General features: G+C 39.3%; 2 protein-coding genes across 2 annotated transcripts in view; both read left to right on the forward strand.

The window, feature by feature from the left end:
• Positions 1–209: 209 nt before the first annotated feature.
• Positions 210–7,859, forward strand: LOC129120966 (radial spoke head protein 4 homolog A-like). The gene is made up of 6 exons (XM_077177181.1): positions 210–912; positions 1,380–1,614; positions 3,237–3,983; positions 5,227–5,365; positions 6,197–6,314; positions 7,301–7,859. The coding sequence occupies exons 1-6, from the start codon at positions 680–682 to the stop codon at positions 7,518–7,520; spliced, it is 1,692 nt and encodes a 563-aa protein (XP_077033296.1). The 5' UTR covers positions 210–679; the 3' UTR covers positions 7,521–7,859.
• An 810-nt stretch (positions 7,860–8,669) lies between these two features.
• CENPE (centromere protein E) overlaps positions 8,670–23,889 on the forward strand; it is a 39,854-nt gene continuing 24,634 nt past the window's right edge. Inside the window, exons 1-20 of the mRNA XM_054633108.2 lie at positions 8,670–8,725; positions 8,894–8,982; positions 9,897–9,986; positions 10,065–10,183; positions 11,881–12,000; positions 12,901–12,982; positions 13,166–13,233; positions 13,315–13,386; positions 14,879–14,930; positions 15,744–15,831; positions 16,024–16,150; positions 16,787–16,906; positions 18,049–18,207; positions 18,556–18,700; positions 19,678–19,772; positions 20,079–20,135; positions 20,216–20,383; positions 22,358–22,432; positions 22,682–22,804; positions 23,160–23,294. Of these exons, the coding sequence (XP_054489083.2) occupies positions 8,670–8,725; positions 8,894–8,982; positions 9,897–9,986; positions 10,065–10,183; positions 11,881–12,000; positions 12,901–12,982; positions 13,166–13,233; positions 13,315–13,386; positions 14,879–14,930; positions 15,744–15,831; positions 16,024–16,150; positions 16,787–16,906; positions 18,049–18,207; positions 18,556–18,700; positions 19,678–19,772; positions 20,079–20,135; positions 20,216–20,383; positions 22,358–22,432; positions 22,682–22,804; positions 23,160–23,294 (2,040 nt within the window). The remainder of the gene's footprint in view (positions 8,726–8,893; positions 8,983–9,896; positions 9,987–10,064; positions 10,184–11,880; positions 12,001–12,900; positions 12,983–13,165; positions 13,234–13,314; positions 13,387–14,878; positions 14,931–15,743; positions 15,832–16,023; positions 16,151–16,786; positions 16,907–18,048; positions 18,208–18,555; positions 18,701–19,677; positions 19,773–20,078; positions 20,136–20,215; positions 20,384–22,357; positions 22,433–22,681; positions 22,805–23,159; positions 23,295–23,889) is intronic.

The raw sequence follows: 23,889 nt of genomic DNA on the forward strand, positions 1-23,889 counted from the left end.
GGACGCCATTCACTACACCAGGCTGCTCAGAACCCCGTACAGACCAGGCTCAAACACCTTCCTTTCGCCATAACCCCACGGGTCGCTCTGAAAGTAGCGAAGAAGGGCTCAAAAAGCGCTCTGGAAGGGGGCGCGGCAGCTGGGGCGGGTCACTGGGCTGCCCTCCCTGCCCGCGGCCGCGTTCCCCCGGTGACGCCCCGCCCGCCGCCGCCGTTGCCGCTGAGGGGCCGCGCGGAGTCCCCGGGCCGGGCCGCACCCCGGGCCCCCAGCGAGCCCTCGGCCAGGCCGGCCCGCGGGAAGGGCCGCAGCGAGCCCGCCTGTACTCCGGACACAGCTCCCACACTGCTCACCCGGCCCAGCGCGGCCCCGGGCTGCCGCCCTCCTCAGCCCCAGACGTGGGAACCGGGACCGGTTCCCTGCGAATAGCAGGAGGTGAGGCGAGAGCTGAGAAGCATCTCCCAGCCGCCTCAGGACCCGCACCGAGCACGGGAGCGCAGGGGACGTGCCGGCCGCCCCGGGCAGCAGGACAAGCTCGGTGTCGGTCACCGAGCCCCGTTGTGCATCTCGGCCCCCCAGGGCCAGCAGCGCAAGGCGCTGAGCAGCTGCAGGTGCCACCGCCAGCCATCAGCCAGAGACGCGCCGGGACAAGGCTCCCAGGGCACCGGGGGCACGGCACAGCATGGATCCGTCGCCAGAATCAGACCCTTCACACGAACCACACAGTGCCTACCCTGAAGATGCCTATGAAGGTGGGCATGGCCCTTACCAGCCACACGAACCGGGTTATGGTCTTGACCAGCCCGGATACAGCCCATATGAGGATGAGATTCCCGATGCCCAAGCCCGGATGCTGGCAATCAAGAATGCAAAAGCCTATTTACTGAAGACCAGCACAAAATCTGGCCTGAACTTGTAAGTCTGAAAAAGGGTCACAATCAAATAGGGTAGGAACTATGAGTGGAGAGAAAGGTAAAAGGACAAAGGAAGGTAGATATAGAATGGCATAATGTTATACATGCAATATTTCATCACTAGTGATACTTGCATGCTAGTGTCCAACATCTTTCAGAAACAAAATCCCTATTGGAATTTTATAGAGAGTTCAAAAACAAGTTTATATGATTGAGAATAAGTTTAAATTCAGATTCAGCTCATAGACAGGAAGGGTATCTACTAGAAATGGAGGATGGGACAGCTCTTAAGTATAATCAGACTAGTTTTAACCCTAATTTGCCTCAAGGCTCCATGATCCCCTTTCTTCTAACTGTTCCAATGATTTCTCCAAAGATCCGATGATTAGCCTTTACTTTTTTTACTAAAAGTATAATATTCTAAGACTTTTGCATAGTAAGCCAACAATATTTACATTTATATGACAGATATGATCATTTTGCTACTATACTAACAAAGATCCTGGATGAACAGCCCGCAAATACAGTAGACATAATTGAGACTATCAGCCAGGATGTGAAGTGGGCGCAGTTTCGGAAAAAAATGGACACTCTTCGAGACGAACATCTGATCCCTCCAACATTTGAAGCTGCAGAAAAGTGTAAAGCTTTGTTCATCAAGGAAGCTGGAGAAGAAGAACATGAAGAACTAGATGAAGAGATGGTGAGTTATTATCGGAGTGAAACAGATAGCAAATATACCAGGGAAGGGGTGGGCGGATGGTGTGAAGGGGAAGGAGAAAGGGAGGAAGTTGTCGTCTCCTCTGTAGTGCTGCCTCTCCTGACCGTACAGATAATTGCAGTCACAGCACGATGTAACCTCTTCACAGCTGAGCTTGTCCCATGTCTAGTTCCGAAGAAAAAAACCCATCTGGTTACTTAGTTGAGATTTTTTTCCTGTAGTAAATCTAATATCCTGAGCTGTTATAATCAGGGATGTTCTAGAGGTTATAAAAGAAAGTAAGGTTTGTAACATCTCCCAAATGCCAGTTCATTACGCAATATTGCATCCAAGTTAATTTCTTTTTATAAAAGGAAGGTTTCTTTACCTAAAGTGACCATAATTCTTGATACATTCTTCGATGTACATTCTTCTTTGAGGTATATTCTTATTGACATATTCTTCGACAATATTGTGCACTGCTGCTGCTGTAAAATAGCAGAATGCAGAATGTTGGGATTCTTCCAGCTCCTGGTGCAGTTCCAGTCTGTCCTTCTCCACCTAAAACAGAATAGGGTTTTAATGGACAACTAATACAATTGAAAAGCCACTTCTTAAAACAGGATTTTTGATGATTCAGTTGCTTATATGCAGAAGCATTTGTACCCAAGGGGAAATGAGAAATCTTATAATGAGGAATAAAAGAATATAAACAAGAATTATAATAGCCAAGGGAAATCATTCAACAAGATGTTGATTTTCATATGAAGTTAACCAGTATATATTCAAATGAATTACCATTGCAGAGTACAAATACCAACCACAGAAGAGATAGTCCTTAATCTTTGCCATGCCCTGTTACGTATCTTACATAAACAGTATAATATGCTGAAAATGGGGAAAAAGGTAGGGTATTTCAGAAAGGAATTCTGAATTTTTCACAATCCTATCAATCTTCCTTTGTTATAAGAAACCTGTCAGATCCAAAGAAATTCCACATGAAACTAGCACTAATTCTTAAAAATTCCCTACCCAGTCATGTCCAACTTCTAATAACTCTGTCTGTGTTATATGATCACCTGCCCCCATAAAATGAGAGATGGGTGGTACAGCAACTGGAAATACTTAATTATTGGCCTAGTTCTGCTTTCACTGAAGCCAGATGGAGTCTTACAATAGACTTTGATAACAGAGGGGGCAATAGTTTAAAAACTGCAGGGAGCTGCAGTATGCCAAGCAACATTCACCCCAGAGAAATGTTGTTGCTCTGGTGCCTAAATATATAAAATCTATATTATCTACAGCACAAAGCAACACAGTGTCACTGTTTGCAGGCATCAAAGGCCTCTTAGCTGACATGCCCAAGCACTGAATTGAATCCCTTGTAAATCTTGTGTAAGAATGCTGACTTTCCTTATTTTGCAGTAATTAGGAGTTTAAATTTTGAAACCCTGTGCTCTAAGAGCTGCTGTTCATCTTCTCTTCTTTGCCACTAAAATACTCTTAATTTTTCTCAATGATAGTAAAAAATGTAGTGACTGAATGTCTGCAAAGCACTTTGACATGATGAGTGGCACTACAGGAAAGTGAAGTATAAGTATCTAACTCAGAATCTTCTTTCCTAGGGAGAGCCTGCTCTACCAAATGTGATGGAAACAGCCTTTTATTTTGAACAGGCTGGAATTGGCCTGAGCAAAGATGAATGTTATTACATATTCCTTGCCTTTAAAAATCTAATTAGTGTTCAGCCAATCCAGACCTGTCGCTTCTGGGGCAAAATTTTGGGCCTGGAAATGAACTATATTATAGCTGAAGTACAGTTACGGGAAGGGGAAGAGGAGGAGGAGGAAAGAGAAGGGGAAGAAGAGGAAACTGTTGCGGAAGAGAAAGAGATGGGTGAGGGTGAGGAAGAAGAGGAACAGAAAGAAAAAGAACCTGAACCACCAAAGTCCACCTATAAACCCCCACCTGAGATCCCAAAAGAAGCAAATGGGACTGGGACGAATAAATATGTCTATTTTGTCTGTAATGAGCCAGGCAAACCCTGGGTGAAGTTGCCTCCAGTGACACCAGCCCAGATTGTCTGTGCCAGGCAAATCAAGAAGTTCTTCACTGGTCGCTTGGATGCTCCTATTGTGAGCTTCCCTCCTTTTCCTGGAAACGAGGCCAATTACCTGCGGGCGCAGATAGCGCGAATCTCAGCAGGAACCCATGTCTCTCCCACTGGATTTTACCAGTTTCCAGAGGATGAAGAAGAAGAAGAAGGAGGAGATACATATGAAGAAAACCCTGAGTTTGAGCCTCCTCCTGTGGCTGAAATGGTGGAGTCCCTGGCCATGTGGGCACACCATGTCAAGGGCATTCTAAAGCAGGTGTGTGCCAGCATAGCTCACATGGGCCTTGGGTACCGCTCACACTGCTGTGCTTGTGGGGTAACAGAGTGTGAGTGACACTCCTCACATGCACATGCAAACTACTCACCAGAAATGGTGTTGGATTGAAAGATTTTTATATAGAAAATGCATTTTATATCATATATAATATCAAAATATCTTATACATAAAACATGTACTTTTATATGTTATATAAGATATAACACATATATATATATAAAATATATATACATGTTATATAATATGTAAATATCTTGCATGTATTTACAGATACCATCTATTTTTATGTGTATGTATATGTATATATATGTATGTGTGTGTATATATATATATATATTTAGGAACCCTCTAGGTTTAGTGGTTTTTTTTTCCAGTGATGTATGCTTGAGATTGAAACCTGTCTTTAAATAACAGTATGGAGCTAGGCCCTGATAGATAACAATCATTTCTTGCAATCTTCTGTATTAGGTTTTCTGTTCCGAGATCCTTATTTGATTAAAATGTATAAAATTCTCTTTTCTTGGGTAGGATGCTAAAACCCAGACAGCTTATGGTTGTGTGCTAAATGAAATTTACATGGTGTTTTCCTCTGGTTAATTTTTTGTTTTATACTTTCTGCTGTGAAACATTTGAATGAAAAAAACTTTAAAACATGTTCTATCAGACTAGTGCTAGAAAGAGGTAGTACTAATTTGGTTTTTATTGCTGGATGATTTGATGGCCAGTCTACCAATTCAAGAATGCTAGTGTAAAATAACAGCAAATTGTAGGAAATAAGATTTAAACTTACTACCAGCAAAACAGTAGTTGTAAAAACTAAAATTAGTATGCAGTAGAATCTTAAGAACATTCTGTTACATTCCTCTGACTGGTAGCCAAATAACAAGGCATATTTTAAAAAGAAGGAATAAGTCCATAGTTTGCAGTAACTAGTAATCTAGCAAGGATATAAACCAAACTGGCCAGGAACTGAAGAATACAAAATGACAAAAAGCTGATGACAGAGGTATAAGGTTATTCTCAAACAGTAAGCAGGAATGAATGAGGGGAATATTCTGCCTAGAGGATACAATATTTTGTTAATAATATTCCAGTTAAGGAATATGTATTTTTCTTCTCCCTATCCCTTAACTGTGTCTGAGCCAGTTGTTTTAACTAGTTTTAACTTGCATTCTTTCAATGATTGTTACATGTATTTATTACTTTTCCACATCAATTATAGGGTCGCTGTGTTTGGATTAATCCTGCTCAAAAATCAGAGGAAGATGAAGAAGAAGGTGAAGAGGAGGAAGAGGAGGAGGAAGAAGAGCACCAGGAAGAAACAGGACAACCCCTTCTTACTCTGATCTCTGAAGATGAAGGTATTCTTCATGGAATATGAAGTTTATGATAGAGAGTCACTAGGAATGTTGTCATTTAGCAGTAAATATTTGAAGTTAAACTCTGACACTTCTTGGAGCAATATACTTTGCCTCTGTAGGGTAAACACGTTCTTTTACAAAATCAATCAAAAGCAAAATGGTTAATAGTATTGACATTAAAGCTGAAATAATCAGGTTTACTAGGCAACCATCTTGTTGAGATTAAAAGGAAAAAATAATTTAGACTTGTCATGTTATTGCAAGTTCAAAACAGCTTACTACATGAAATACACTCAGCTATTTTTATCTCATCTTTTTAGGAAAAAAGAAAAATGTATGTTTATTTGTAAGTAAATAGAATAATTAATATGTACACACATACACTGATATACATTACTTGTATAAGAATTTAGATCTTTTAGCATATCACTGCAGCAAATCAGGGGAATAAGGGAGCCTCAATATTAGATTACATCAATATTTGATTATTTTTCTACTCTCCATTCTTTAATCAAGGTGAAATATAGCTATACAATTTATCTGTAAATGATAAAAAGTCCTTGACAAAAGACCCAGGGGTGAGTGCTACTGAATTTTTTCTGTACTTGGGGGGTCTATCAGCATTCCTGTGCAACCCACCCACTCATGCAAACCACCTTTTGGAAAATAGTGCCTACACTTAGTGTTTCTGACTTCTGGCTCTTTCTGCCGTGCAACTTAACATAAACCTTGCTTGAATTCTGTGCAAGTCTTGTAGCTCAGTCTTAAGTATTTTGTAGAGGCTCGTCAAGTTCATTTATTCATAGACAGTATGTGTTTGGCTGTCTCCAGGCATGAAAAACATCCCTGCTTGGACAGCTCAGGCTTCTACAAACCTGATCCCAGAATATTCAATTGCAATCCTGCAGTCTAACCGATGGCCTGGAGCTTATGCCTTTGCATCTGGCAGGTGAGAGTCCACCTGACACGGTTACAACACTGACTGGATGTGCTACACACAGGTGCCTCTCTAATGCAGGCAGAGTTACTTTATTATTAATTCATTAACTGAGTTCCAGCTATTCCAGAGACTGATGGAGAAGGCCACTTAAATATGCACAGCAACAGTAAATAGGTATTTAAGACTGAAAACAATTAATTATTGGAAAGGCTGGCATAAAGTTAATGGATATAAACGCTGAATTAGTATTTGAGCACAGTCCTTGATTTAAAACACATACTCTTGTGTTTGTGGGACTTTTTACAAAACCAGCTACATTCTCTGGTTCTAATGTTTGTTTGTTTGCACTACACGTGGTTATTACCTCCATGTAGATTTCCACTACACAGTACTGCAGTGCAGTGCAGTGACACTTTGTCGCAGGCAACTTTTATGAAAAATCCTTTCCTTAGGATTTTTCCTCCTGAGAAGCTGAGAGGCCTCAGGAACAAAATGTAAACATTGATTGTCTGCTGCTGTGGAACGCAACAGGTGGATCCGTGATTGGTCTCATAGAGTTGTTTCTAGTTAATGGCCAATCACAGTCAGCTGGCTTGGACTCTCTGTTCGAGACAGAAGCTTTTGTTATCATTCTTTCCTATTCTATTCTTAGCTAGCCTTCTGAGGAAACCTTTTCTTCTATTCTTTTAGTATAGTTTTAATGTAATATATATCATAAAATAATAAATCAAGCCTTCTGAAACATGGCGTCAGATCCTCATCCCTTCCCCAATCCGAAAAGTCTTGTGAACACTGTCACAACGCTTCATGATTTTAAACAGATGTGTTAATAACCATTAGGGCAGTTAAAAAGAGGTGCTGTGTTTAAAATTCTTCTGCTGTAGGATATCTGCACTACAGTGACTTCTTGCACAGCAGAGTAAGGATGCCTGACGGTCTCTCTGCTAATCTTTTGCCAGGAGGTGAATATGTGATCTTTCACTTCTCTTTCTCAGGAAATTTGAGAACATCTACTTTGGCTGGGGTCACAAATACAGTCCAGAAAGCCACACTCCTGCACTGCCCCCACCAGCAGAAGCAGAATTCCCCAGTGAGCCAGGAATCACTGAGGCAGCAGACCCCACTGTGGAAGAGGAGCTAGCTTTCAAGGCTGCGCAGGAAGAAGCCTTAGCTGAAGCTGAGGAAGAGGAAGAAGAGGAAGGGGAAGATGATTAAAATATGGAAGAAATCAGATTGTTTTAAAAGTTTGAAGATAAAAAGTGTTTTTGTAATGTAGTAATTTTTTTGCTGACCTCAAAAGAAATTATTTTTTGAGTGTGCCTTCTTTTTTGATTTCTGTAGGCTTTTCTTTGCAGCTTTCTCTCCTTCCCCACCCCTCAAACCTGTCCACACTGGCATGAAGGCTTTTTCTGTTTGTTTGACTAAGCAAACATAGTCTGGTTCCTAACATGATGCTGCTTTGAATGAAGAACTACCACCCACAAGATGTTCACACTGTTTTTCTAGCCCTCACTTCAATACATTTTACTTAAATAAACTTTTTTTAAAATCCCATTACAGTGTCGCTCTTACGTGTAAAAGCGTACTACTATTCAGAGTCAGTGGGCAGCTTATTGAAGCACTGGGGGCTGAGTGCACGGCAGTGATGCCGCTCATCATTGGCACTGGGGGCTGCACCTCCAATCCTGCGTTCTGGGCCCCTCGCTGCAAGAGACGTGGGGATGCTCGATCGCATCCAGAGAAGGGCAGTGGAGCCGGGGAAGGGTCTGGAGCACGAGTCCTGTGAGGAGCGGCTGAGGGAGCTGGGGGAGCCTGGAGGAGAGGGGGCTCGGGGAAGACCTCATCCCTGCATACAAGTGCCTGACGACAGGGTGTAGCCGGGTGGGTTTGGACTCTTCCCCCCAGTCACAAGCAACAAGAGGAAGCAGCCTCAGGTTGCACCAGAGAAGGTTCACATAGCATATTAAGAAAAAAATCCTTAATGGAAAGGGCTCCCAGCCTTGGAACGGCTGCCCAGGGAGGCGGCGCAGTCACCGTGCCTGGGGCTGTTTAAAAGGCCGGCAGCTGCGGCTGTGAGGACAGCGTTCTGTTCCCCGGGCACTACCGGCAGACGCGGGGGGGAGCGAAGGTGTCTCAGGAGAGCTCGAGGGCTGCTCACCCGTCTGCTCCTGGCCGCGCTTCCCTCGGCCGCCCCCCCACACCTCCCCGCCAGCTTGTGCGAGTGGTGCGCTCCACGCACGGCGTGCGTCCCTCGCGGCCAATAGGGAGCGGCTGCGGGCGCAGTTCAAACTTCGGCGGCGGTTGGGGCCGGCGCTCCCGGATCTGTCCCTTGTCCCGGTCCCGCTGCTCCTGTCCCGGGCGGGCATGGCGGACGAAGGCGCCGTCACGGTGTGCGTGCGAGTGCGGCCGCTCATCGCCAGGTGAGCCGGCAGGGGAGGCTCCCTCCGCAGCCCTGGGTGCCGCCGTGCCCCGCAGCTGAGCAGGGAGGCGGACGGAGGGATCTGGGGAGAGGGGTTCGCGGTAAGGGGCCCGCGTTTTGGGAGCAGAGTCCTCGCCCAATAAAGGTAACACAGTGTTTCTTCTTTTAGAGAAAATGCCTCAGATAAAGTGTCCCTGCACTGGAGAAGTGAGAATAATACTGTTTCCGACGTGAGTGGTACCAAAACATTTAGTTACGGTAAGAATGTGAAAGCAATTGCTTTACGTAGATGCTTACGCGGAACTTTGCTACTGTTCTCTTGAACGTGTCGACTGTGGTGAATGCCCTGAGCTTCTTGAAATGCCCCCCAACCTTCCCAGCTTCGTAATTCCCGAGGAGGGTCATTGGGGCACACGGGATTTCTGGTGCAGGCAGCACTGGGATGTGCTTTGGAAGTCAGCTTCCTGATGGACCTTACTTTCTCTGTTCTGGTTCATGCCATAGTGGCTTTGGAACACATTTTATTGATCTGAAATCCAGTTAAAAATGGACTAAACAAGGGCTAGTCCAGATAGCATTTTGGGAGAAGGGTCCCAAAATGAGCATTTTGGGAGAAGGGTCCCAAAATGAGCATTTTGGGAGAAGGGTCCCATGGGAGAACACAGTCCCAAAAGTGACTAGTGTGAATGTGGAATCCTCATAACTAACTGGCTCCCTTTGAGTCTTTTCCTACTGGTCAACTCTACTTGTTAATGTGAACACTGTAGCCACTACAAATATTTTTCCCAAAATACACATTCAGTAAAAGCATGCACCAGGCTAGGAGTTTAACAATGAACCTGTCTTGTCAGGCTTACCATCCTTGTAGATAAATTAGCCAAAACCTTTTAGGATTAAATGGGATGATTGTTTAACTGTGTTCATCATTCTTAGGGTTTTTTTACTTGTCTATCATCTGTGCATTGTGTCTTTCTTGATTTTGTGTTTAATATTTATTTTAAAACTAAATTTTAAAAGCTTGCATTAGTGCTACTACAATGATATTTATATTGGAGCTAACCTGCAGATGATTATGCAAATGTACTGGATTTGAAGTCAGCAATACTGAATGACAGCTTGTTTTGACTTTCAATAGAGTGGATTCACATCCTTTTTTTTGTTTTTGTTTTAAGATCGTGTCTTTCACTCAAGTGACAACACTCAGCAGTTGTATGATGGTGTAGCTGTTCCAATTATACAGTCAGCTGTGCGAGGCTATAATGGTAAGTTTTAAAACTGTGTTTAAAAAACTTTCAGAATGTATTTCAGAGGTACTTAGTAAAACTTAACTATCTTTCTAGGCACAATTTTTGCTTATGGACAGACTGCTTCAGGGAAGACTTACACAATGATGGGAAATGAAGATTCCGTGGGCATTATCCCTAAGGCAATTCAACATGTGTTCAAAATTATTTGTGAGGTGAGCAATTCTATTAAATTGAAGTGACTGAAAGGACTAGTAATATTTGTGATGGTTACATAAAAATTAATTTTAGTATCAAGAGGCTTATGCAGGAAATTAACTTATATTGGACTAAATGTTGCAGTTACTTTGCCAGCCTGGCAAAGATGGGCCAGGCTCATCTTTTGATTTCAAACAAAAAGCTAATGGGACTCTATTAGTTAAAATCAAATCAGAACAAAACTGAGGAGGGTTCTGAGACATGAGGAGTCAAAAATTAACTTTGAGTATAACCTTAACCTTCCAAATATGTTAAACTGATTACAAATACAAATAGGGACTTGTCAGGACTCAGGACATCCCTCTGGCTGTCCTGAGCAGTCAAGACTCCTGCCAGGGGTCTCAGAGACCCTGGCACAGAGCCCAAAATGCCTGTGGTTTTGATTATGACCCATGGAGCAAATTACCAACCTTATATGAAGACTAGCAAGCCACAACAGTTTAGGTAGAATAATAGTCAAGTTATCACAGGGTGGAAAAGTAGATTTTGGGGTTTTTAGAATGGGGGTTCAGGAGGCAAGATGGAGGGAACTGGGTGTGTCCAGCCTTTCTCCCTCTTCTTCTTCTTGGCCTCCATCTTCTGCTGTGATGTTGGCACTTACAGATTGGTTTAGAGAAGAAGCTCACTGTCTAACATAGGTGATAGGTATTGGAAAGTAATTGTAAATATTGTACATGTAGTTTTTAGTATAAAGACATAACACTGCCCCGGGGGCAGGCAGAGTGCCTTAGGCTGTCTTGCTGAGCAGACCTCAGCTGGACAGGAGAAAATATTTTATAGATAAGGAACAATAAACAACCTCGAGACCAAGAAATGAAGAGCCCGGACTCCTTCTACAAGTGCCAGGCTGGGAAAAGAGACTTTGGAACTTTTCTCAGGGTCACTCTGACCAGCTAGAGATCCTGACAGGCACTCACTTATTAATGTGGTAGATAAGATAATGTGAAGCTTTGTGTTTATTCTGCTATTTTAAAAGTCTGAAAAACTAACAATGAAAGACTTTTTTTTAGTGGGAAGAATATGACACTATATTTACTTATTTCAGGCTTACAAAAGAATTGCTAATTGCTCAATATTAATAAAAGTAAGGAGAAAGTGTACATTAAAACAGTGATTTCCAAAACATGATTTGCAGAGTGCTTGCTTCTGCCTAGAGGGTTTCAGGTAGTTGTTACCAGTGAAGTGAAATGGTCACTGCTCCTTTAAGGATGTGCGGAGTATCCTTAGAGGGTTTACAGAAGTAACTAAAGGCAAGAAGATTTTTCTGGAGTCCATTGTGCAGCCTTTCCTCATTCCAACATTCTCCACCAAGGAGGTGGGGGAAGAAGCAGCAGCAAAGTAAATCCAAGCAAGCAAAGAGAAGACCAGGTATACAGAGAGGAAAGAGCCTAAGCAGAAGGAAATTGGTTATGGAAATGGCATTTCAGTAGGAGAACTATTGTCATGCTTCTGTTGGGCAGTTATCTTAATGTAATAACCTTAGAAGTAGTATACCATTAATGCAGCTGGAAAGAGGTGAGATAGAAGAAAAAATATTCTGTCTTGTTATATCCAAACTTTTATCTCCAATTTAAGAATATTTGTATTAAAAGATGTCCATCAGTTAGTCTGTTAATTTGTTTGATTTTTTTTTTCCTCCCGCTTTCAACATTAGATTCCAGACAGAGAATTCCTGCTAAGGGTTTCATACATGGAAATCTACAATGAAACAATTACTGATTTGCTTTGTGATAATAGGAAAAAGAAGCCTCTGGGAATTCGTGAGGATGTTAATGTAAGTGGATGTTATGTATAAGTACTGTATCTGCTTGGAGTCAAAGAAGTTGGGGAAAAAAGCCTTCAGAAGCACCCAGTGGAAAACTTTTCTGGGACAAACTGTGTAATTGTATCTTCAGCATTAGCGGAAGGACACTTGATGTAGTAGAATAACAACAGTGACTTTGGGTTTGCTATTGCTAATTCATCTTTGTAAATCTTTATAAAAGTAGACTTAATCCTCAAGGTTTCCAGGATGATATATTTTATTTAACTTTGACAGTAAAACCTCAAGAATTGTTTAGTTAAGCTCTATGTGTTTCAAGTTTCTGACAGATATACAGAGTTACTTTAATATCATCTTTGTATCCTCTAGCATGTGGTATACTGCTGTGATCATAGAATAACCAAGTGACTAGAACTATTCAGTGAGATGATCACTATAGAAAAAGAAATGTGTATTAATACCATCTTCAGTTTCTTTATAATGTAAGGTTTTGTAGGAAATAAAAATTGTTGGCATGGGTTTTGGGGTGTTTTTTCCTTTGGCTCCCTTAAATGGTCATGGTTTTGGAACAGAGGAAGAAGGGAAATTTATCCGTTGTATAACTATGTCCTTAGAAGAGTTACTGAGAAATATACTCCTAAATTCCCTCAGAAAATGACAAGAAGGATATTTCACACAGCTCTTCTGTTTTTAGGAAACTTTCTAAATCTATTGTTTGATTCTTGTGCCCTTAGGCAACAATTGCCTTTGACAATTTTGGTCAAAGTCTAAACTTTACCCATCCCTTGTGTTTAGAGTAAAAAGACATTCAGCTGTTGAATGAATACCATAATAATTGCTGGTAATGTTTACTTTATGTATTGAAGTGTGTTTTGGAGTTCAGTAAAATTTATTACTGTGTTTATTCTGTAGAGGAATACATATGTTGAAGATCTGATTGAAGAAGTGGTGGTTGCCCCAGAGCAAGTTATGGAATGGATCAGAAAAGGAGAAAGTAAGTATTTAGACAGTGTCAGCTGATAGCATTAAAAAGGTTTGATTAATCAGGTATATTTAGAACCATGGGGCATCCCTTAGGCTTTATATTCATATACCAAAGTTTTTCAGAGAGTTTTAAAATTGTGCTTTTTGTCTATCAGATTATAAGCAGAAGTATTCTAATGTTGCTTTTTGGCAGGAAATCGTCATTATGGAGAAACAAAAATGAATGAACACAGCAGCCGTTCTCACACTATCTTCAGAATGGTAAAAACTGCTTCACTACTGGGAGTGGTTTTATTGTTTTCAAAGTAACAAAAACTTCATTGCACTTCACTGTATTTCTAGATCATTGAAAGCAGAGAACGAAGCGACCCTGCAAATGCAAACTGTGATGGAGCAGTCATGGTTTCCCACTTGGTAAATGTCTATTTAGTACCTTCTTGGAGTACAGGTTAACTAGAGAATTTGCTGTTACTGCTTGTTTGAGAGACTAATGGTACTTCATAATGACTTACAAGAGCTCTTTGTTGTTAACTCTAACAGATGTTTCTTAAGTATAGAGGGAGACTCCTGTGGCATTATCTAGAGCAGATGTTCCCACCAGAGGGAGTTCTACATGAGAATTACTCATGCTGGATTGGGTAGTGTTATGTGCTATGACTTTCTTGGAGCATAAGGGACTATGTCAGAGTGCTCTTGCATTTTGTTAAATAAATCTTCCCTACAATTGTTTCTGACCACTGACAAGTCCAGTGAAATAACCTGTAAAATGGGTAACCTTAAGACTTCCCTTATCCTCAAATTTAGTTTCTTGTTAAAAGAACACATGGCCTACATCTGCAACGGCCAAAAGAGTAATTTTTTTAGAAGTAACCCCCCTTAGCATCTCTTTGGTATATGAAATACCACAAACTGGGGGGAGTACCACTGGACATCTCTAGAGAAATGTTAAGCCTTTTCTACAGCCTTTTCTTGATTCTCATAAAATTATCTGAAACAACAGGAATGGAACCAATATGAAACTATTTGAGCCTGCTAAAATCTGATGAACACTCTTACTCAGAATTGGAAACAGCATTAAGTTAATCACATGCATTGTGGAGAGAGCTTTCTGTTCTGACTTCATGTGAAAAAGATCTGGGGTCTGAGTGTAAACACTGCTCATGCAGTATCTCAACAAACAAATACCTACTTTTTGTGCTTACATAACTTAGGGTATCCACTCTTCCTGCTCTGCCCCCTTCTGCCCTATCTCAGTTCCAACTGACTTTACAGTAACCACGAGTAACAGGGGTGATGGGAGAGGGATTTTGGCCCTCTTGGTCTCCTGCTGCTTGGTGGAGTTAGTACAGGATTTTACTCCTCTGAAGCAAAAATTAATTAAAGTGAGGGCTAATTGCTCATTATAGGATGCCATAATGTTCTAGTTGGCTTTTAACCAGGTTCAGAGTGAGGCTTTTCCTCTGGTAGTTCATTTATTTATTTTCCTTATCTCCACAATGATAGGCAAGGAGGGATGTACAGCCAGCTCAGGACAGGACACTAGATCATCTCACCTAGGCTCTTTCCCATGAAAGATTCCTACAGCTGGATTAGTAGTTAACACTTCTGTATTGAGAAACTGTTTATCTTTTTGCAACCAAGGGTAGAGGTTGTTGCACTGCAATTTTGAAGCACTATTTGGGGTGGAATAATAGAGTTCATACAAACTTACTCCACACCCGTATGTACCTTTGAAAGTATTGGTTGTGTGTAGTGGCTATGCATTAATTCTAGTAATGACAGACACTTTCCTTTTTTTTTGAAGCTTAACTTTAGTTTATGAAATTCTTAGCAGAGATTTAGAATTATGAAGACTTCAAGTGAATTGCCTCAGAACTAACCAGTGAAATATTTAATGCATTTGCAGAACTTGGTAGATCTGGCAGGCAGCGAAAGAGCTAGTCAAACAGGATCTGAAGGTGAGTATTAAATGAGGCTCCACTGACAACAAAGTCTGTTAATTAACCCCTATGAGAAACTATGATAGGAAATTATTTGATCCATGTGCTATTGTGTTTATACTGTTTATAAATAAGGCCTTTCCCCCTTGGTAGGACAGGATCTACTCAGGAAAATACTGTAAATGCTGTAAAGTGCAAACAGTTAAATAGTAATATGCCTTTTCTAGAATTGCAGGCCTAGCAACAGTCCTGCACTGAGCTAATATATACAATGGGGATGACTCAGTGAAGATGCACCTGTAATAACAAAATCACAATAAGCTTTTTAGGGACCTGTGTGTCAAGGTGAAGAGGGAATAGATGGCTCACTCTAGTTCAGAGGAAACTCCTCTGTTAACAGTGACAGCATGAAGCTGCACAAAAGTGCCTTCATCAGAAAAAAGTGATCTGAGAGGGACACAAGTAGTAGTCTCTCTTACAGAGTGACTAACCTAAAACTTGTATCTAAGTCAGGTATGTTGTATGTGTAAATGTGGGCATTTGCAAAATTTAAACAGGAAGCAAAATTGTAGTTCTTATGGCCTCAGATGTTTACTATGTAAAGGTTCCAAATGTTTATTTTTGGTTACTGTTTTATTTCAAAATTTGGCTATCATAAAGGATTGGGTACTGCCTGCTACTGGGTCAATAGTGCATTGTGGCATTTAAGGTTTAACTCTTGGACAATCAATCCCTCTGAGCATAACATAGCACAAAAGCTTGACAGGTTGAAAATGTATCTTAGTATTGTTATAAATTTAAAATAGTACTAATAAAATGTGTGGTACCTAGGTGTTCGACTGAAGGAAGGCTGCAATATAAATCGGAGCTTGTTCATTCTGGGTCAAGTTATCAAAAAACTTTGTGATGACCCCTCTGGGTAAGCAACTGTTTGTACACCTGTTATAAGATAAGGTGCTGCTAAACTAAGCACCTTAAACTAAATTAAAATCCTTTCTTTATAACCTTATGTAGCTAACTGTTTCACATAACCTGTTACCTCTAGAAAATGTATTTATCATGTTTATGCAGAAATCTGACTTTTTTGTTGTTGTTGCCTCTTTTTTATTAGCTTCATAAATTACAGAGACAGCAAGCTGACTCGAATTCTGCAGAATTCCCTTGGAGGAAATGCTAAAACAGTTATTATTTGTACTATTACTCCTGTTTCTTTTGATGAGACACTCAGCACTCTTCAGGTAAAGCTTCTCACCTCTTCTCCAACACTAGTGATTGTAGACAGATTTAAGGAGTGGAAATGTAATCTGCTGGATCTTTAATGACTTGGATCTTCTGAAGGGCTTCTGTAAACTCAGAATTTGAAATACTTTTTTGTACACAGCATCTTTTCCCAATCATCTTGTGCTAGGTTGTCTACCTAGAGCTTTTTGGAAGTTGGAACAAAGCTCCTTCTCTGACTTTGCAGGCAGGAGATAACCACTCTTATCTCATTTGCCTTTTCCAAACCTAGTTAGAGAAGTCTTTGCTAGCACAAGATGTTAGGCACTACAGGAATTGAACTGTTAATAAACAGTATACATTCTTTAGGTAGGATTGTCCCCCTTTTGAGCTTTTTATTAAATAAAAAATAACTTGGGATACTCTTACTTAAATGTTATGCCTCATGCTTTAGGTATCAATATAAAGAAGAGAAAACTTCACCTTTTCAAAGCTTAGAAGACATTAAAAATAAGCTAATTCAAATATTTGTGTCCTATTACATGTTGCTCTTTATCTAATAAACTCTCCCTTTAATTCTGTTGGGAAATATGGGACAAAATAAGTCTTTAGATATTTGTTCTTCAGCTCTTATCCATGAAAGACTGTTCTTCCAGTTTGCCAATACAGCCAAAGGAATGAAGAATACACCAAAAGTCAATGAAGTTCTTGATGATGATGCCCTCCTGAAGAGATACCGCAAAGAAATTCTGGACTTGAAAAAGCAGCTGGAGGAAGTATGTAATAAACTTAAATAAATCAATCCTTAGTACTGATAGCTATATTTGGAGACCAAAATAAATCAATCCTTAGCACTGATAGCTATTTGGAGACCAGCTGTTTTAAACCAAAACCAGTTAAATTTGGAGGAGTAGGTGAACTCTTTGAAGTGGTATTTGCCATTTTTATTGAGAGAATAAAAATTGAATAGGTGATGAATAGTCTGGAACAACTAATGATAGTCAACATCTGTGTGTAGGCTAAGGCTAAATGAGATCAACTGACAGAATTGTTAATTGGTTACACCTAATTAGTAGGTTAACATAATTAAAAAATAGAAATTTCTGATGCCTTATAGCACACTTTAACTGATCAAAAGAAATAACAAATCATATAATTAATGATCAAAACAAATCATATAACTAATTAATCTAAGAAGTGATTGAATGTCTCTCTAAGATCCCAACTTCATATTATTTCCTTCCTTAATGATGTCTGACTTCAGTTTGAGTTGCAGGAAGTTGCAACTGCATGAATATCACTGGCAAAATTTAGGTCATGGATAGGTGGAAGTTGCATTTAGAAAATGAACAATAGTAACTTCTCACCAAACAATGTAGTCTTTGATGTTTTTCCTTCTCTAAAAATCTATGGAGCTGCAAATCTTGCAAGTCTTGTTAAACCACAGATAATAAAACATAAAGCACAGGAAAGTGACAGTGCTGACCGTACTGTTCTAGTGCATTAAATCAAAGAATGCATGTTTTTTATTGCAAATCATAAATATCATTAGAAAAAAAATTTAGAACAATTATTTCTTATTTTTAATGATAATGAATTTGCAACATGAACTTGGGAGTATGTTTTGTATCTTCTGTGATAGCAGGTAGTAGTTATATTTGGGAGAATGCTCTTTTTATACCTAGAAAAATCTGAGGCTGTGTTGTTTCTGGGAGTTTTGACCACTTTTAAATACTAAGTCTACAGTCAAAATGTAGACTAAACTGTCATTTTCATTCTTAAGGATTAATGACTTCTCTTCCAGACTTAAAGGAGTATATGTGTGTAGTTGTTTTTAAGTATCAGTAATTGTGTATCTTCTGTAGGAGTGGTTTCTGCTCTTAAGATGTCAGTGTGATTACTATTCTCTTTTTGGAAGGTGTCTTCAAAAACTCAGATTCATGCAATGGAAAAGGACCAACTGGCCCAGCTGTTGGAAGAAAAAAATTCTCTTCAAAAAGTACAAGAGGACAGAATACGAAACTTAACTGAGATGCTGGTGACTTCTGCTTCCTTTGCCTCAAAAGAGAATGTTAAAGTAAGCACTTGTTCAGATCTTAACCTGATAACTCTGAAATACTTTGCAAAAAGTGACATTACATACATAGGCTTTTACTGATGATGAAGAGTAAGTGTATGATGGGTAATTTTCACTCTTTTTTCATATTTTTAAAGGGCTAATTTTTAAATTCTGTCAGTTCAATGTTGCCTTGTGGTGAATAGACTGCAGGGACTTTTTTGCTTTCCAACTAATTTTGAGGAAATGGCAAAATGCTGTCTAGTTAACTGGTGATACAGGTACTGATACAGAGCTAGCCTGAGGCAACATTTACTCTCTGCCTAGTGGTTTGGTTTTATCCTTTTTTCTGTAAATAATTTTTTAAAGGCCAAGAGAAGAAGAAGAGTTACTTGGGCTCCTGGTAAAATAAACCAGGCAAACGTGAGCTTTTTTGAAGACTTTGAAAATGCAATGCCAACTGAAACAAAAAAAATGAAGTTGTCTCTGCCAGCAGTACCAGATGTGGAGGATTGTAAGTAACTACATGGTCTTTGAGGTCCTTTCCAACCCAGACCATTCTATTTCATTTTCTGTGAAATTCCCAATAAATAACTTTGCAAGCACTGCATTACATTTCCCAAAGGGAGTAAGTTGATCCTTCGATAGCACAAATTAAAAAACAAATTAATCAGACTCCAAGGGTTGATGTACACTTTTCAGTGAAAAGTGCTTCTACTACCCCAACTTCGCTTGGTACTGAGCTTTTAATTCTTTAAACCAAAGAGGGAGAGCTGTGAGGTAAATGGCAGGGTCTATGAACACTTGCCATGCAGACTTCCCACACCCCCTAGTATTTTGGAAAGGTGTTCTTTAGCAGACTATCCATTTCAACCCATGTTCTCTTCCCAAAAATGGAGAGGTGTGTGTGTGTAAAATCCCCAAATCCTAAACAAGAATAGAAAGTTATTACTCAAAAATCAGGTTGAGACAGAGAAATTCAAGGATTCATAAGGAGTGAACTGAAAATTGGAAAAGAAATTTTCTAAGAAAATTGAACTGAAGAGCACAATTTAGCAGTATTGATGCTGAATTACGTCTTACATCCTTATTACCTCTCCTGTCAAACATGTATTTGCTTGTAAGTGGATTGTTCTGGGCTTTTTCTTCTGTATGAGGGTGGGGTGCTTTTTTTCCTTATATCTTGCAGGGTATTGTTGAGTGGTTCTTTCCTTGACACTCAAACTTCTCCTAGTCTGTACTTAAGCATATATTCTGGATTTGATTTAGACTTCATGATGAGATGGTCAACATAAGTATAGGGATTGGACTTTAGTGGTGTTCCCTTTCGTAACAGAAAATCATGAGAGTCAGAAGTCTTATCTTACTCAGTGTGCTGTGGTTTTGCCATTGAATGATTGTTTCCAATGTGGTAAAATTATTTTATGAGAAAATTTTTGATGCTCACTTTAAAATCTACTGGTACTTTTGTTAATACATCTTTCTTTTCAGCTACCTTAGAGAATTCTGGGTATGACAGCCATTGCCTGATGGTTCCTGATCAAATTTCAGAAGCAGAATGGGTTGCTGGTCCTAACATGAATTGGGTAACATCATAATCTGTTTTGACCTTTTGATACTTCACATATGCCTAACATGCTTCTCAGTAAGATCAGCCTTACTCTTGTGTAGAACAGCAGTGTTCTGTGTCTGCAGAATTATTGAAACTGGCTAGAAAGTCTCTTGGAATCTCTGTGCAGCTGTGGTATGGTTCTGTGGGTTTGTGGCAAATGATCCAGTCAACGTTGGTCTTTAAACGGAATTAGCTATGTGCAAAGACAAGCAACAAGGAATACAATAGTCCACTTGCTTGATCTTGTAGATCTGCTAACTGAGGGTGGATTTTTTTCTAGACCCAGAAAGACTTTGAAGAATCTGTGCAACTCTGTGAAGCATTAGCACTAGAAAAGGTAGGTCTGTTCTGAATTTTCTAGAAATAAGGCTGATATTTCAGCAACAGCTTCTAAAGTTTCTTGTGCCACTTCTTCAGGATATTGCTGTAAACGAGGTCAACATCCTGCAAGCTAACTTTGATAATCTAGTGCTGGAAAATGAGCAGTTGAAGTCAGAAATAAATGAACTGAAAGAGAGGCTGAAGGAAAAAACAGAAATAGATGAATTTGAAGCACTGGAAAAGCAAACACAAAAAGATCATGAGGTAAGGTGCATTGAAATAGAGAGAGATGAATCCTCTATGCTCAAATGCTTTCTGGAGTTTATTCAATGTACATAGCCTTGCATGCTGATTCACAAACAGATGGTGTTATAAGCTACATTCAGCAACAGAATGAATGAATGAACCCAGGATTTAAACTGGATTTACTTGGAGTGCAGAATTCAGACAAATTTTTGGAAAGTTACATACTGAAGCCTGGTTAAACATGTATTTATGTGTATATGTTATTTTTATAAATCTGTGATCTGAATTTCACTCTAGACTTCGGTATGGCAGTTATTTTGCTGCTTAAATACATTTTAGAACTGTTTTGAAGTTCAAGTATGGTTGCTGAACCATATTTCCTGTATTTCTTGTGTGAAACATCTTGTCTTAAATTCCAAGATAATTCATTTTGGTAATCCATGAACTACATGAGCATTAACTTTGAACATATTATTTAGCTTAGTCATGAAATTATTTTAAAACAATAGTAAGAATAGCAATAGTAAAAGCAAATGTTGTATTTTGTGCCAGGAAGTCACTAAAAATGTGGTGTTATCTACTGGGTAACTTAGAATATAGGAAATGCTGACTTTCAATTTTCTTCATTCTTAGTGTGGTTACTAGAGATGTTCCTTGTTTATCCAAATGTTTATGTTCTGATTCTATAGCCTAAGATAGTTACTACTTGTATTGGGTTCTAGCTGCCTAAAGGCTGGACTGTGAAATAAGTTATGGCAAAAAGAACCCCAGACAAAACCAGTAACTTGAGGTCTTGAGACATGGATGTATTGTTCCATTTCTTTCCTGATACCTTTGCTGGACATTACTTGTGCACATTAGTCTTTGTAATATCTTCTGATCATGACACTAATGTTGAAGTTTGTTACATCCTTTTGCATTTTTATTTCAGGTTACAATTTAAAAATGTCACTTGCATTGTGTTCCCTACAGTGATTTACAGATCTTAAAGAAATTGGCTCTATAAAATATTACCATTTAGCTTATATTTAAGATTCTATTTAGAAGACCCTTTGTATGTGCTATCTTCTTTAGCTAATGTTTAACAAATCCTAAGTTAGTTTTCCCTGCAAAGTTTTTGGGTATCTAATAGATACCGAAAACCAAAGATTTTGTGTGTCTAAAGTAGCTTCCATTGCAAGAACTGCTTTTTAAATTATTTGTTTGCAGATATCTGAAGACAGTCCATAAAATGTAAGCATTTATTGATACCTATGTAGTAGATTACTTGTAGCAATACTGATAGGTCACATACATCACCAAATACATTAGATTAAATGTATCAGTTTATACAGGTAAATGACATAGGAATACTCACAGCAGGGTGCTTGTTTTAAAGTTTTTCACTAATATTAAATTTGCAGATTGCATTTTCTTACCTTTGCTCGTGACTATACATAAGTATTTGTAGATGAGTGCTCATTGTAAAACTTTCCTAACAAAGACCAATAGAAAGAAATGGAAAAAGCTCCTATCTGGTCTTCTACTTGTGACTTCTTTCAGAGAATGCCACTGAATGTTCATGGCTTGTTTTAGTTCCATTTTGGCACCTTGTCATTCCTGTCAGTGAATAGATTAAGTCATAAATATCTGCACTGTGTCATAAAAAACTGCTTAACATGACCAGAATTTGAAGTGTCGTATCTGTACAATTTCTGCACTAATTGCTTTGATCACATTGCTCTTGCTTGTCAAACTATTGCAGATTAAATGGTACTTGAATCCTTTCTAATTACTGGGGAGCTAAAACACAGAGCTTTGCATCTCACATATCCATTTTGAAAGAATATGTAACATCTTGCTTTGTAGCTGTTTAAGGAGATGTGTGAGTATATAGTAATAAAAAAGAAAACACAAGATAGACTGGCTTGTTTTCATGGTGTTGGCAGCTAAAGCTACTGGTGTGGGTGCTTTCTAACATCCTCTGCAATTTTGCTTTAATTTGCTCCACAGATTCAACTAATGCATGAGATTACCAACTTAAAGAATCTAGTTTCAAATGCTGAAGTGTACAATGAGGAACTTGAGGTGAGCCTCTCCATGAATTTACAGATAGTAAGACTTGTGTGAAATGTGCTTGGTTTGTTTAGCTTGAAGTACCACATCTACTGATGCCAAGCTAGACATTGTTGTGCTCGGGTTAATCTTACCAGCTGTGAGGAGGGTATGTCTTAGAACCATGAATGCTTTCTGTGTAGGTTTTGATAAATTTGGATCTGAAAATCCAAACTGAACACTCCAATCTTCTTTCCTCCTTTCTTCCCCTCCAACTTTTAGGCAGAAATAAATTCCAAACTGGAACAGCTGAAAGAGAAAGAGAACAAAATAAAAATATTACAGAATCGTGTGGAAGAACTACAAAAAGCAGAAGTAGAAAAAAAGGAGACATCTTTTGCACTGGTAAACTTGAGTTTTCTACTGGGTTGAGAGACTACTTTGTTCTTCTGAGTTGGATTACATTTAGGTATAGCCTTACTAGGATGAACATCTGCTTCACTACAGGTCTTGGGAAATTTTGTTTTACAAAGTTTAAAATGTTAATTACTACATATCATACAGCAGTAGTCTGGAGAAGTCAAGCTATGAGAAATGCTGCTGTTTATCCTGTCTCTCAAACAACCTGCTACTCTTCCTCTTAAAGTAAACTTACTGAGTTTTCTAAGCCTGCACTTACATTTTAGCCACATTAAAATGAACACATCAAGTTTATTATGGCTCTATCGTTTTTTGCTTCTTTGAGTGTTGTCTTTTTCAGGGAGATTGTGATAAACTAACTGAAGAAATTCAGCAGCTGAATAAATCCCTCTTAGACAGTGAAGCCATAGCCTTGGATGCCAAAAAGGAATCTGCTTTTCTCAGAAGTGAAAATTTGGAATTGAAGGAGAAGATGGCAAGTACATGTTGAACTGCATTTATAGCTGCACCAAATGCTGTTAAGGGCCTGTCTGCTTCCAGGCTTGAGAAGGAGGCCATCAGTGTGGTGGAACACTCATCATTAGCTTTCTCCAAATACTCTAAGTAATACTTTTATGATGCAATTTGTGCAAAATGGGTCTTCAGGAAAGAGATAAAAAGAAAGTAAAGGCTTTTTCCATAGGAGTGGGTGGTTAGTTTTAGGTTTACCAGGAGAGAGAGATCGAAGAAGCAGTCTTTAGTGCATTATTAGGATGTAAGATTTCAGACCTAATTTTACCAGAGAACAAAGGAGAATAAGACATATGTGGACTCAAGTGGGATGGAATTTACTTTGAGCTTTCCAAGAGTAAAGACAAAGTAGTAGCAGCAGTTATGGCCCTGAACTCTAAGGCAGGTTTTCTTAGAGGACTCTGACAGGAATGCAATTAAGTTGTGCCTTAGTCTGCCATATTTATCAAGGTCAAAGCTGGTCAGGGTGACAACAGAAAATGTACCAGATGCATTATTTAAATGTCAAGTACATAGACTTTTACTCTGTGTGACTTATATGTTATATTGTTTTCCTGAAG

Source organism: Agelaius phoeniceus, chromosome 4 (genome assembly GCF_051311805.1).
Source record: "Agelaius phoeniceus isolate bAgePho1 chromosome 4, bAgePho1.hap1, whole genome shotgun sequence".
In the NCBI taxonomy this organism is placed as follows: domain Eukaryota; kingdom Metazoa; phylum Chordata; class Aves; order Passeriformes; family Icteridae; genus Agelaius; species Agelaius phoeniceus.

What these genes read in the sequence shown, in the direction of transcription:
- LOC129120966 (XM_077177181.1), top strand. Translation starts at nt 680, where the DNA reads ATGGATCCGTCGCCAGAATCAGACCCTTCACACGAACCACACAGTGCC. An exon ending in AAGAACTAGATGAAGAGATG is followed by an intron (nt 1,615 to 3,236) that starts GTGAGTTATTAT and finishes CTTCTTTCCTAG; the next exon opens with GGAGAGCCTGCTCTACCAAA. An exon ending in TCAAGGGCATTCTAAAGCAG is followed by an intron (nt 3,984 to 5,226) that starts GTGTGTGCCAGC and finishes CATCAATTATAG; the next exon opens with GGTCGCTGTGTTTGGATTAA.